The following is a 13,670-nucleotide window of genomic DNA, read 5'->3' as shown; positions in this document are numbered from 1 at the left end:
AGTCTATCCACGTAATTTAAGTCCCTCATCCCTGGAATCATTCCAGTAAATCTCCTCTGCACCCTCTCTAAGGCCTTCACATCCTTCCTAAAGTCTGGTGCCCAGAACTGGACACAATACTCCAGTTGTGGCCGAACCAGTGTTTATAAAGGTTCATCATGACTTCCCTTCTTTTGTACCCTATGCCTCTATTTATAAAGCCCAAGACCCCGTATGCTTTTTTAACCGCTTTCTCAACCTGCCACCTTCAACGATTTATGCACATACACCCCCAGATCCCTCTGTTCCTCCACCCCTTTTAGAATTGTGCCCTCTAGTTTATATTGCCTCTCCTCATTTTTCCTACCGAAATGCATCACCTTGCATTTTTCCCCGTTAAATTTCACCTGCCACGTGTCCACCCATGCCACCAGCCTGTCTATATCCACTTGAAATCTATCACTATCCTCCTCACTGTTCACTACCCCTCCAAGTTTTGTGGCATCCGCAAATTTTGAAATTGTGCCCTGCACACCCAAGTCCAATTCATATATATCAAGAAAAGCAGTGGTCCCAGCACCGACCCCTGGGGAACACCACTTTACACCTCCCTCCAATCCGAAAAACCGCTCACCGCTACTCTCTGTTTCCTGTCATTTAGCCAATTCTGTATCCATGTTGCTATTGTCCCCTTTATTCCATGGGCCGCAATCTTAATAGCAAGCCTACCACGTGGAACTTTATCAAACGCTATCTGAAAATCCATATACACCACCTCAACCGCTTTGCCCTCATCTACACTCTCTGTTACCTCATCAAAAAACTCCATCAAGTTAGTTAAACACGATTTGCCTTTAACAAATCCGTGCTGGTTTTCCCCAATCAATCCATACTTGTCCAAGTGACTGTTAGTTCTGTCCCGGATAATCGTTTCTAAAAGTTTCCCCACCACCGAGGTTAAACTGACTGGCCTATAGTTGCTGGGTTTATCCTTACACCATTTTTTGAACAAGGATGTAACATTTGCAATTCTCCAGTCCTCTGGCACCAACCCCGTATCTAAGGATGTCTGGAAGATTGTGGCCAGTACCTCCACAATTTCCCCTCTTACTTCCCTCAGCAACCTAGGATGCATCCCATCCGGTGACTTATCGGTACAGCTAGCCTTTCTAGTACCTCTTCTTTCTCAATTTTTAGCCCATCCAGTATCTTAACTATATCTTCCTTTACCGAGACTCTGGCAGCATCTTCTTCCTTGGTAAAGACCGATGCAAAGTATTCATTTAGTACCTCAGCTATGCCCTCTTCTGCCTCCATGAGCAGATCTCCTTTATGGTCCCTAATCGGCCCCACCCCTTCTCCTACTACCCGTTTACTGTTAACATGTCTGTGGAAGACTTTTGGATTCCCTTTTATGTTTGCCGCCAGTCTATTCTCATACTCTTTCTTTGCCCCTCTTATTTCCTTTTTCACATCCCCTCTGAACTTTCTATATTCAGCCTGGTTCTCACTTATATTATCAATCTGTCATATGCTGCTTTTTCCGCTTCATCTTATTCTGTATCTCTTTTGCCATCCAGGGAGCTCTGGCTTTAGTTGCCCTACCTTTCCCTTTCATTGGAATGTACCTAGACTGTACCCGAATCATCTCCTCTTTAAAGGCTGCCCACTGTTCAATTACAGTTTTGCCTGCCAATCTATGGTTCCAATTTACCCGGGCCAGATCAGTTCTCATCCCACTGGAATTGGCCCTCCTCCAATTGAGTATTTTTACTTTAGAGTGGTCCATGTCCTTTTCCATAGCTATTCTAAACCTTATGATACTATGATCGCTGCTCCCTAAATGCTCTCGCACTGACACTTGCTCCACTTGGCCCGTCTCATTCCCTAGAACCAAGTCCAGCAATACCTCCTTCCTCGTTGGGCCAGAAACGTACTGGTCGAGAAAGTTATCCTGAACACATTTCAAAAATTCCTCCCTCTCTTTGCCCGTTACACTATTACTAACCCAGTCTATATTAGTCTAGTTGAAATCCCCAATTATTATTACTCTATGGCTTTTGCACCTCTCTGTAATTTCCCTGCAAATTTGCTCCTCTATATCCTTCCTTCCCATTAGAGAGTGGCCGATAGAATACACCCAGTAGTGTAATGGCACCTCTATTGTTCCTTAACTCTAGCCAAATAGATTCTGTCCTTGACTCCTCAAGGGCATCCTCTCTCTCCAGCACTGTGATATTCTCCCTAATCAAAACTGCCACCCCCTCCTATCTTTCCTTCCCCATCTTTCCTGAACACCTTGTATCCAGGAATATTTAGTACCCAATCCTGCCCTTTTTTGAGCCTCCTCGCTGTTTACTACATTTACAAGTTTCATGTCATCTGCAAACTTTGAAATTATGCCCTGTGTACCTTAATCCAGGTCATTAATATATATTAAGAGCAGTGGTCCTAATACCGCCCCTGGGGGATCACCACTGTATATTTCCCTCCGATCTGAAAAACAACCGTTCACCACTAATCTCTGCTTTCTGTCCCTTAGCTAATTTTGTATCCACGCAGCCGTTGCCTCTTTAATCCCATGGGCTTCAATTTTGCTAACAAGTCTATTATGTGGTACTTTATCAAACGCCTTTTGAAAGTCCATATACACATCGACCACACTACCCTCATCAACCCTCTCCTTTACTTTATCAAAGAACTCAATCAAGTTAGTCAAACATGATTTTCCTTTAACAAATCCATGCTGGCTTTCATTTATTAACCCATATTTTTCCAAGCACCAATTAATTTTATCCTGGATTAATGTCTCTCAAAGTTTCCCCACCACTGACGTTATGCTGACTGGCCTGTAATTGCCGAGTTTATCCCTCTCCCCTTTTTTGAACAGGGGTGTAACATTTGCAATCCTCCAGTCCTCCGGCATCATCCCATATCTAAGGAGGATTGGAAGATTGTGGCCAGAGCCTTTGAGGTTTCCACCCATCCTTCCCTCAGTAACCTAGGATTCATTCCATCTGGACCGGGTGACTTTTCCACTTTGAGTACTGCCAACATTTTTAGTATCTTCTCTTTATCTATTTTTATCCTATCCAATTTATTTACTAACTCCTCCTCTACTTTCGCGTTGGCAGAATCCTCTTCTTTAGTGAAAACCGACGCAATGTACTCATTTAGTGCCTCAGCCATGCCCTCTGCCTTGACAAGATGATCTCCTTTTTGGTCTCTAATCAGCCCCACCTTTCCTTTGACTACTCTTTTACTATTTATATGTTTCTAAAAGATTTTTGGGTTCCCTTTTCTGTTACCAGCTAATCTATTCTCATATTCTCTCTTTGCCCCTCTTATTTCCTTTCTCAGTTCTCCCGTGTACTTTCTGTATTCAGCTTGGTTCTCTATTGAATTATGAACCTGACATTTTAAAATAAACCTCCCTTTTCTATTTCATTTTAATCTCCATATCTTTAGTCATCCAGGGAGCTCTAGCTTTGGATGCCCTTCCTTTCCCCCTCATGGAAAAGTCTTTACCTGAACTATCTCCTCTGTGAAGGCCTCCCATTGTTCATTTACTGTTTTATCTGCCAATCTTCGATTCCAATCCACCTGGGCCAGATCCCTTTTTAACTTACTGAAATTAGCCCTCCTCCAGTTAAGTATTTTCACATTTGATTGTTCCTTGTCCTTTTCTATAACTGTTCTAAATCTAATGATATTATGATCACTGTTTCCCGATGCTTCCCCACTGAAACATGCTCCATCTTTCCACTTTCCCCACTTCGTTCCCCAGAACTAGACCCAGCGCTGCTTCCTTCTTCGTTCAGCTGGAACCATACTGATCATGAAAGTTCTCCTGTACATATTTCGGAATTCCTCTCCCTCTTTGCCCTTTACACTGTTATTTTCCCAGTTTATATTAGGATAATTTAGAGATGGACAATAAATGCTGGCCTTACCAGCGACAACCACATCCCATGAATGAATAAAAAAAGTCCCCTATTATCACTACTCTAAAGTTCTTGCATCTTTCTGCAATTTGCCTGCCAATTAGCTTATCTCCTTTCCACTATTTGGTGGCCTATCGTATATGCCCAGCAGCGTAATAGCTCCTCTATTGTTCCTTAATTCTAACCAAACAGATTCTGTCTTTGACCCCTCAAATACACCATCCCTTTCTAGTGCTGTAACGGTAACTTTGATCAATACTGCCAACTCACCTCTGTTTATCATTCCCCACCTTTCCTGAATACACCGTAGCCAGGAATATTAAGTGCCCAATCCTTCCCTTGTTTGAGCCACTATATCATAGTCCCATGTGCTACTTGTGTCTGCAGCTCACTAACCTTATTTACCATGCTCCGTGCATTTACGCACATACACTCCAAACCCATTTTAGTCTGCCTCGCATTTCCCCCTTGTCTGACCTCTCCTATTTCTGAACTACTCTTTACTCTAAAGCCGTTTGTCTCTCCCAGTCCTCTGTGTATCTTGTATCTCCTCTCTAATGCTTCATCCTGGTGCCCCTCCCCTCACAGCACTAGTTAACCTCCCTGCGAGGACATTGGTCCCAGTCCTGTTGAGATGCAACTCGTCCATCTTGCACAGGTTCCCTCCTGCCCCAGAACTGGTTCCAACGCCCCAGGAATCTGAAGCCCCCCGCCCTGCACCATTTCTCCAGCCACGCATTAACCTGTCTTATCTTACTGTTCCTATACTCACTAGCACGTGGCACTGGGAGTAATCTAGAGATTACTACCTTTGCGGTCCTGCTCTTTAACTTCCTCCCTAGCTCCTGAAACTCTGTCTGTCGGACCTTAACCCCTTTCCTACCTATGTCATTGGTTTCAACATGGATCATGACTTCTGGCTGTTCCCCTTCCTCCCACAAAATGTTCTGCCCCCATTCAGTGATGTCCTTTAGCCTGGCATCAGGCAGGCAACATCCCATGCGAGACTCACGTTGGCTATTGCAGAAATACCTGCCTATCTCCCTATCGAATCCCCTATGACCACTTCATTTCTACACTTTGCTGTGTCCCCGCGCATCAACCCTCATCAACCCTCTCCTTTACTTTATCAAAGAACTCAATCAAGTTAGTCAAACATGATTTTCCTTTAACAAATCCATGCTGGCTTTCATTTATTAACCCATATTTTTCCAAGCACCAATTAATTTTATCACAGTTGATTGGAATGCAATCGTAAGAATGCTGCTTAACTAGATAAACAGCCTCTTAATGGGAATAGTGCACCACGGGCCAATCCAGCTGTGAAGTGCGTGACTTCTCTGAGAAATGGAGGGTTCTACCATGGATTCCTGTAGCTTTTGGTTTAATTAGAAAACTTATATGTAAAACTTTGTCAAAATAAATGATTTCATATGGAACTCTAATATCTACTTTATCAATAATGTCTTCAAATTTGTAGGGCTGGATCTTCCTCGTCTAAATCCATGCTTCTTATTAAGTTATTATGGAGGTACTTCTTCGGCCTCGCCTTAGGATAATTTCCACTTTTTTTCCTCTTACTGATGCTAACCTGAACAGTGGTATTTTTGGTCCTTGTATCTAAACACTTGGCTGATCAAAAGTGATCCTTATGATGACTAGGCCCTTTAATCTGGCTAAACATATCCCTCCCTATGTAAAGACAGTAATAGGAGAGTTATGTGAAGCAGGTCATAGACTTGGCCATCTGATGGTTCTTTAACAAAGAAGGGAATTATGAAGGGGAAATTACCCTTGCATGACTCTGGCTGCAACCCTTTAAAACTCTTCTAATAACAAGAAAATCCCCTTTGTTATTCAGAATCCTGACCATGGGCCCTCATGTGGGACAGCAACAAGGTTGAAAGGAACAGGAGAGAAGATGAGTTAAATCAATTAGTGTTGAGGAGGTGATGCCAGACTCGAGTTCTAGAAGCCTGCATGTTGTAGGAAGAAGGGTAGACTGGGAGATGTAATGGGTGCAATAATTTTCAGGTCTATTTCTATGATAAGGGAAGCTGGGACGAGAGTAGGGATTGATCCAATGGGATTCTACACTATGGAGATCAATGAAGAGTGTTTGGTCCATTGATACAATGAGAGTGATTGGGAGAGATTTGGTAAGTTGGAATTCTATACAATGAGTCAGTAGTAAGGGGATGGGCCCATTGAAAATCTCTTAATCGGAGATAATGTGACCATGAGAACTCTAAATAATGTCAGTGAATGGGAAGGGTCTAGTCCATGGGAACTCTATCCATGTTTAGTTTAATAATACCAATCAGGAATTATTAGCAATTTTTCTTTAAATATAGACTTTTGGACAAACAACCAAAACCTGAGAAATATTCTGTAGAAAACATATGGACAGCAACACACTCATCATGGGTTGACACTGACATAAACACGATAGCTAATGGAGAATATTAATTAACCCAGTTTTGTGGATTCCCATTTCAGAGCAGTTGTCTCTCAGTTTATCAACTTACTTTCGGATTTTTAGAGCAATATTGTTTTCCTGACTGATACTCATGAGAACTTGGTGAGGTGTTGGAGGGAGCAAAGGAAATAAATCAGAGAGCAAGAACCTTAAAAGGGACAAAAAAAGATGCCAGTATGAACTGACATAGAAAACTGTTATAAGTCAGCAATTTATTGGCTCATTGATTTTTTAAATTTTTTTTTTATTGGTCCAGTCTGATGCAAATACAATCAAATCCATTTATATGCAACCCAGTAAAAGGACATTTATACCAAGTCCCAGTTTGTTGCTCACTAAGTCAGCAATGGTACAGCCAATCCTCACTTCACGTACATTCGGCTATAAGTGCTAACTTTTATCATATCCTAAATACTGGTTTCCTGTCAAAGGGGCCTCATTCTGACGTAAACCGCCCCATCTACTCTGAAGAGACATCTCTGACGTCCCTTGGTCCTTTCTCTTGTTCCTATGCTTTATAGCTATCGGAGGTGTCCTAGATGGAGTCATTTTTTCCATCCCCTCTTTCTGGGATACTGTTCCATGGGAAATGGATAATGGCAGCCTTCTGAAAAATCACCCAAGTGCCCACTGTTCATGTGTGTGCCAAGACTGTGTCAGTGCAGGCTATGGGACACAGCCAAGCTCATCTCAAATCTACATATGCACACATACCAGTAGGGGCCACTGTTTAGGGAGGAGGAGTGGGAACTCTGGCCGGTTCTTCCCCTCCTTGGCTCAGGGGCATTGAGAACAATTGTAGCTTAACTCAACATAGGCCAAGAGTTTAATCTGGGATCTTCTGGTCTGTATGCCTCAGTACCATGGGGTGAATTGTCCAGACTGGCATTATATTTCATGGTATCAGTGTGATGGGAGGGGGGGAGGGGTGAATGGTGAACATGGTGTGGGATAAAATTATTATGGTCAATGTTTTGCAGATCTCCCCCTTCAGTGTGTAACACATAATGTAGCAGATGCAGCCACTTTTGTAAAGCCAGGTCTTTTTTGTTGTTGCAAACTTTCTACTCATCAAAGTGAGGAATATTAGTGCTGGGAATGGAGCACCCTGTATCAGCATTCCCCAAGTCAGTAATAGCAGCACTCGATGCAGAATAAAGCACCTTGCACTCTGCCCCAATAAAGTGCTTCAGCCCCAATTCAGAACTGTTATCCCCTCTTACACGAGGGTGAGATTTCTTCCCCCTCCGATTTTCCACAACAACCATCCTGCGGCCTCTTTCGAATACGATCTCTAGTTGGTGCTGAATTAGGAACAGTTTTGTGCTGTAATCCAATTGGATTAAAATTGCCCCCTCACTTCACTAAGGACGCTCATACACAGCAGAGGAGATTTGCACTTCATTAGTATGGGTTGTATTTGATCCCAGATGTAAACGGTCAGTGCCAAATACACGGCTCCACCTAGTTCCCCGTCCCCAGCGGTTTATATTGAATCCCCAAATTCCCAGCTGTTGAAACTTTCTGTCATTTCCCCCCCACTTTCTAGCAGGACTGGGACTGAGTCCATCTCTTGCTTTGTGCCATTATGCATCTGATTATATCAGAAACTTTACATAATATTCTGTATTTAGAATACAAGAGAAATGGACTGAAAGTTATTAAAAGCTGTGGGAATGTATGCCATAGATGGGACTGATGGCAGAGGAGTGGGGGGGGGGGGAAATAAATGGATTTAGACACTGGGACAAAGGCAGCGTCTAAAAGAGGCCAAAACACATTGGGGAAAAAAAACAAATTGCATGGACCAAACTGGGACACCCTACATCTAAAGCAGTGTGAAGTCGTCAGTGATGACTTTTCAGATCCATTTCAAATACACTACCTGGAACCTTTTTTTTAAAAGGGACACCAGCCTGGGAACAGTGTTGGGCATCCTCGTACGAAGGTTTGACGTGTTTGCGTCTAATTCCTCTGTCAGCTACTCCCATTTTAAATTGGGTTAATGCCTCCATTAGCACAGCAGACGGAGAAATTTAACACAAATGGATCAAGTGTTCATGTGACAATATCGTGCAGTGTAATTAGCAGGCTATCATTATTGAAATCGGAGCAATGCTTCGATACTGCTGTGGTAAACACCTTAAATAAAACTCTTCCCCCGTCCCACTCCCATCTTGTCTTGTGTGATGGTGGAAAGCACAGAGATTCGTTCTTAAACGCACTGTCTTCTGAGGCGATCCCGTCCCTTATAATGTCTGCCCTGGTCCTGAGAACATGTTGTGTTGTCTGGCACGCTGACTGGGAGGCCTCACAGCACATCAGTGAGGAACACCCTAGGACTCGATTCACAGTTTCAAGTAGGAACAACGTGGCTGCATCCAACTCACTTGACAAGAGGCAAATCAAGGCATTTTTTTCCAAAACGTACACGCACACAAAATGCAAATATAAAAACAACTGCCAATGGTTGAAGATATACCAATCTACAAAAAGGGCCCATATTTAAGTAATTATACACACAAAATGTCACATAGACAGCAAATCGTTGGACACACCAAGAGAACCTCACTGGAATATTACAATAATTGTACTATCCTGGGAAATTTACAACCAGACAGAATCTTTTGTTTTGTTCAAAGAACCTATTTACACAGCCGAGAGCAGAGAATGGAGCAGCCTGTCTCCACTCCACCCGTGTGGAGTTTCACTTTCTTCCTGTTGTCTCTGGGATTTAGGACGTCCTGGGTGACAGCTTCGAGGACGGTCTGGCAGAGTTCAATCTCACCACCACCCCCCCCCGCCCGACTTCACCCGGGCCTGTTGTGTTGGTTTTTCCAGGGAAGGTCAGTCTGTAAACCTTTTCTTTTGTTATTAAATCCTTTCTAATTCTGATCAAAAACACTGGGGGGTGGTTTTAACTTTTGGCGATAGTGTAAAACCGGCCGCCCATTACACACCCTACTCAACTTTCCTTTCCATTGAAATAAAAGTTAAAACTAAATCCCCGCTAAGTCATGGCTCCATTCTCTTAATAATTCAACATAATGATAATGTCCTTTACCCTACAACAGTATTATCTTGGTGTTCAGTTGAAGTCAAGTCATACAATATATATTAATCTAAACCAAATCAACTGAGTCTTCGGAACCAAATATCCAATTATCTGTTTGGATATTTTGAAAGGGAAGTCCTGCGCTGTTGGTTTAAGGTCTTACTTGATATACATAAAATATACAGTGCCACCATACAGTACTGGCGTACTAGGTTGAGCACACTTACATATAGATCAGATTTTTAAATGGCCCCTTCTCTTCCTGCTCCACCATACTGCAGAGCACACTGCCCAGCGAAGGAAACCTTTGAAATTGCGACTGACGGGGCCCAGCGTTATCTAAGAGTAACTACCTGCGCCTGATCTCGGGGCGAGTACTTACCCGCTATCATCTACCCCCAGAGTTAGCATTCTCAAAAGCAACAGCAACAACCACCTGCATTTATACAGCGCCTTTAACACAGAATGTCCCAAGGAGCTTCACCGAGGTGTGAGGAATAAAATGGACGCCGAGCCAAAGAAGCAGAGGTTGGGAAGGGTGAGCAAAAGGTTGCTCAGAGGTGGTTCTCCGAAGGAGGAGAGAGAGAGGTGGAGGGGTTAAGAGTCCTCCGTTAAATCTGAGTTACCATTCAGGTCTGTTCAACAAGTCAATGTTTTGATTATTTACAATTTTGTGTCACTTTTCAATGGAAACACAGGAAAGGCAAGTGAAGACCACAACATAGGAAAACGTATTTTTCCTTCATATGGAAAGCCAAGTCAAAAGGATTTCAATATTAAAAGTGACTGCCATCTAACTACTTAGCTCCAGCGCAGTGATGGCTTTCTGATAGGTCGGAGCCCACGGGGGCTGTTCAAATTATACTTTAAAGGTGCTGCTTCTTAAAAAGTAAATGTTCCAATCAGGATTTTAAAAGGTCACCAAAAAAAGCTTTGCCACAACATCCCATAATACCTCATTTGACAGAGGATATATCGGAAAGTCCCAAGGAATGAAAGGACGCAGAATTTGCCTTTTAAAAAATAGCCACAATGTACACAGGTTGGTGCATTAACATGGGAATCTGCAATAAAATATTCCCCTTATTTGGCTGAACTGTTTGTACGTTGTGCCTAGGATGCCAAAATAAGGTTGCATGCCGTAATATGGCTGCCGGGGAAGGAGTGGGGGAGGGGCGGTGGGTACAGTTCTCTCAAGGGTTAGGGATGGAAAGCTTGGCTGATTCTTCCCCCCCCCACCCCCCCCCCCCCCGCCAACATGGGGCTCTGCCGGAGGCCAATCGTGGCACCCCAGTTAGCCCAGCTGATCAGCTGACAGCACAGACTGGTCCTTTGGGCACAGTCACGGCCAAAGTCTTAGTGCCGACCTGCGAATTGCTCTTTAATCATGGGTATGAACTTTTGTTCATTAACTATGAATGGGTTTTTAAAAAAAAACTGGCTCCATATTAAAGCCTTTTTGCACAGACCGTACTCATTCAGACAGTTTTCTCACCAAAATACATGCGCACATCCCTGTTTGGGTGGTTGTGGTTGTCTAAACATCGGCCTGAAAATTTTGATCTACAGTTTTGAAAGTCTTTTTTAAAAAAAAAAAATGCTCAGGTAAAAGTAAACAATAACAGCAGTCCTTCATTTAGAAAAATAAAATCAACGGCGATTATTCGGGTACTTATTAAACGTCTGCAACAGGAGAATTTCTCTGCCTCCATCTCTCACCAGTAAGTCAAGTTGCTGGTGAAATGTTAGGCCCTGGACGTCAGGACAACACATCCACTTATCAGCACCCGCCACGCATCTCTCAGTCTCTCTTTCTCAAACCTCCTCTGATATCATGGTCCCCCTACCCCGGTGATTACGAACGGATGTTGACTGCGACCCCCACCCCCCCCCCTCCCCCACCGTAAACATTACAAAAAGCCTGAACGAGCTGTCCTTCAGACCCCAGCGAGTTTGGGGCAGACATTGTTCGAGTTAACAATAAACGTCGTCACGATTAAAAGTTCCAATGTGCACAAAAAAAAACATATACTTTTCCACGCAGTTTTCTTTTAAAAAGGCAGCCATAAAAATATAGTGATCAGATCCACAGGTTCATTTTGCAGCGTGCGCTATAGTGCCACACGTCCTTTACAAAGTAGTGAGCGTTCACTTTGGAGCCTTTTGTAATCCCTCTCGAGTCGTTACCATCTCAGCAGCGGACATTTCCCGGGGTATGGAAAGCTACGTCGTATCACCATGTAACGTGCAATTTAAACACCGTAATGTTAATGCTAGTATTGATGTATCAATCACTACAAGTAGCCAACTTCGTTAAAAGCCATTGCCCTTATCCATCCGTCATTGCATCAGTGAGGCTCAATTTGACGGGTTGTTACCATCGTCAAACTGCTGCTTGCCAGCAGTAACCGCCATGTTGCCATTTTTGGTTTTGGCTTCTGGTTGCTCCAGCTTGTGGTTTTAGTGGTGGGGGGGATAAAACACACACACACACACACAAACACAAACACACACACGATAGCCGATCGCACAGTCGCCAACGATCCACGTCGTCACAAATGGCAGCGGGCATGCGCAGTCTGGTTGTGGGGGGGGAGGGGGTGGGGGTGGTGGGAGAAGGGGGGAGGTTTGCCACCAGCTCCTCGCAGGTGTTACACAGCCGTCTCCTGATCCTCTCGCTGAATCATCTGGTAGTGCTGCCGGTTCTCCAGGTACGCCGCCAGGTCCAGGTCCATGGCCTTCTCCGCTTTGTTTTTCGGCGTGTCCCCCTGAGGAGCAGTGCGAGAAAGAGTAAGTGAAGGAGGCAAGCCGGGAACTGGGCGCACATCCGCGGCACAGCGCTCGACCTTCCCTTTTGATACGGCACCCGCCAAAAGCACCGGCAAAGCCGACTAAACCAGAGGAACAGGAGATGTTGTTTGAGAGGGGCCTGAAAGTAACCACGGCTTTTCTGCGTGTGTATTACTCGCTCCCACAAGATCTCACTGGTATCAGGACAATTCCGGGGTATTATGAACTGGACTCTTTTTGCAACATGACTGCGACATTACAAACCAATTGCACCTCTATTGCCCACGCTTACTCTTGGTGCACTGAGCTATTTCCACACAGGTTACGAGGGCAGGAAAATCAACATGCAGCCTGGCAGAAGGATTGCCATCCCCCTTCACCTCGCTCTCATGGGCAGCCCGAACAGCCAGCTCGAGAGAAGCATTGGCACAGGCCAAGGAGTCGGTTGCCTCTGGACAGAGGAATAAGGTTCTTTTACATCTGGTGTTCTGTAGTCCAGCTTGTGGCGGGGGGGGGGGGGGTTGTGTTTGCGTTCGCATTACTAGAACAGCTCCGAAAACAGGATCCGAAATACAGAGAAAATGTGCTTTTGATTCACAAAGGACAACCACTTGTATTTATATAATTGCCTTTAAGGTAAAGAATATCACAATGTACTTCACGGACAAGTATAAGGAAAACAGATGCTGAGCCGGGGAAGGATAGATTAGGAGGTGATCAAAAGCTTGGTTCAAGAGGTGGGTTTTGAGAAGATTTTTTAAAGGAGGAGAGAAACGGGTAGGGAGAGGATTAGGGAGGCAGTTCCAGGAAGTAGGGTCCAGGCGGTTGAAGGGTCAGCCTCTACTGACCACTTAGAGGGAGAGGTGGATGCGCAAAAGGCCAGAGTCAGAGGAACGGAGTGTTTGGGAGGGGATACAGGGCTGGAGGAGATCGTAGAGAATAAGGTGGGGCAAGGCCACGGAAGGATTCGAAGATGAAGGTGCAGATTTTAAATTGCGGGACTGGGAGCCGATGTTGGTCAGCGAGGACCAGGCTGACGGGTGAGCGGGACTTTGATGCAGGGGGCTGGATGTGTGGGGTAGGGTTTTGGACAAGCTGGGGTTCGTGGAAAAAGTGGGGGCCAGCAAGGGGAACATTGGATCCATGGCCTCTCCTGACTGGTCGTAACAACGATACAGAACAGAATGCCAGTGACACCATTTTACAATCATTCCCCGGTCGCTGTGGTATGGATACAAATATGCCTCAGTCACAGAGCGATCTATTCATTTAAATGCCAAAGGGGTGAAATTGGTCATTGACGATAGCGCAAAACAGACAATTGGCGGTCTGTGGTACATCTCATAGAAAATAGGAGCAGGAGTAGGCCATTCGGCCCTTCGAGCCTGCTCCGCCATTCAATATGATCATGGCTGACCCTAAT

At 44.4% G+C, this 13,670-nt stretch overlaps 1 protein-coding gene across 5 annotated transcripts in view; it reads right to left on the bottom strand.

Moving 5' to 3' along the window:
- Nucleotides 1–6,625: 6,625 nt before the first annotated feature.
- The window catches only part of dgkza (diacylglycerol kinase, zeta a), a 432,154-nt gene continuing 425,109 nt past the window's right edge, over nucleotides 6,626–13,670 (bottom strand). For all 5 annotated transcript variants that reach the window (XM_067993676.1, XM_067993677.1, XM_067993673.1 and 2 more), the window contains one exon: nucleotides 6,626–12,225. In XM_067993676.1, the coding sequence (XP_067849777.1) occupies nucleotides 12,109–12,225 (117 nt within the window). In that variant the 3' untranslated portion in view covers nucleotides 6,626–12,108. The remainder of the gene's footprint in view (nucleotides 12,226–13,670) is intronic.

The sequence above is a fragment of the Heptranchias perlo genome, chromosome 12, assembly GCF_035084215.1.
Source record: "Heptranchias perlo isolate sHepPer1 chromosome 12, sHepPer1.hap1, whole genome shotgun sequence".
Classification (NCBI taxonomy): Eukaryota; Metazoa; Chordata; class Chondrichthyes; order Hexanchiformes; family Hexanchidae; genus Heptranchias; species Heptranchias perlo.
This window is presented reverse-complemented; position numbering and strand designations above follow the sequence as displayed.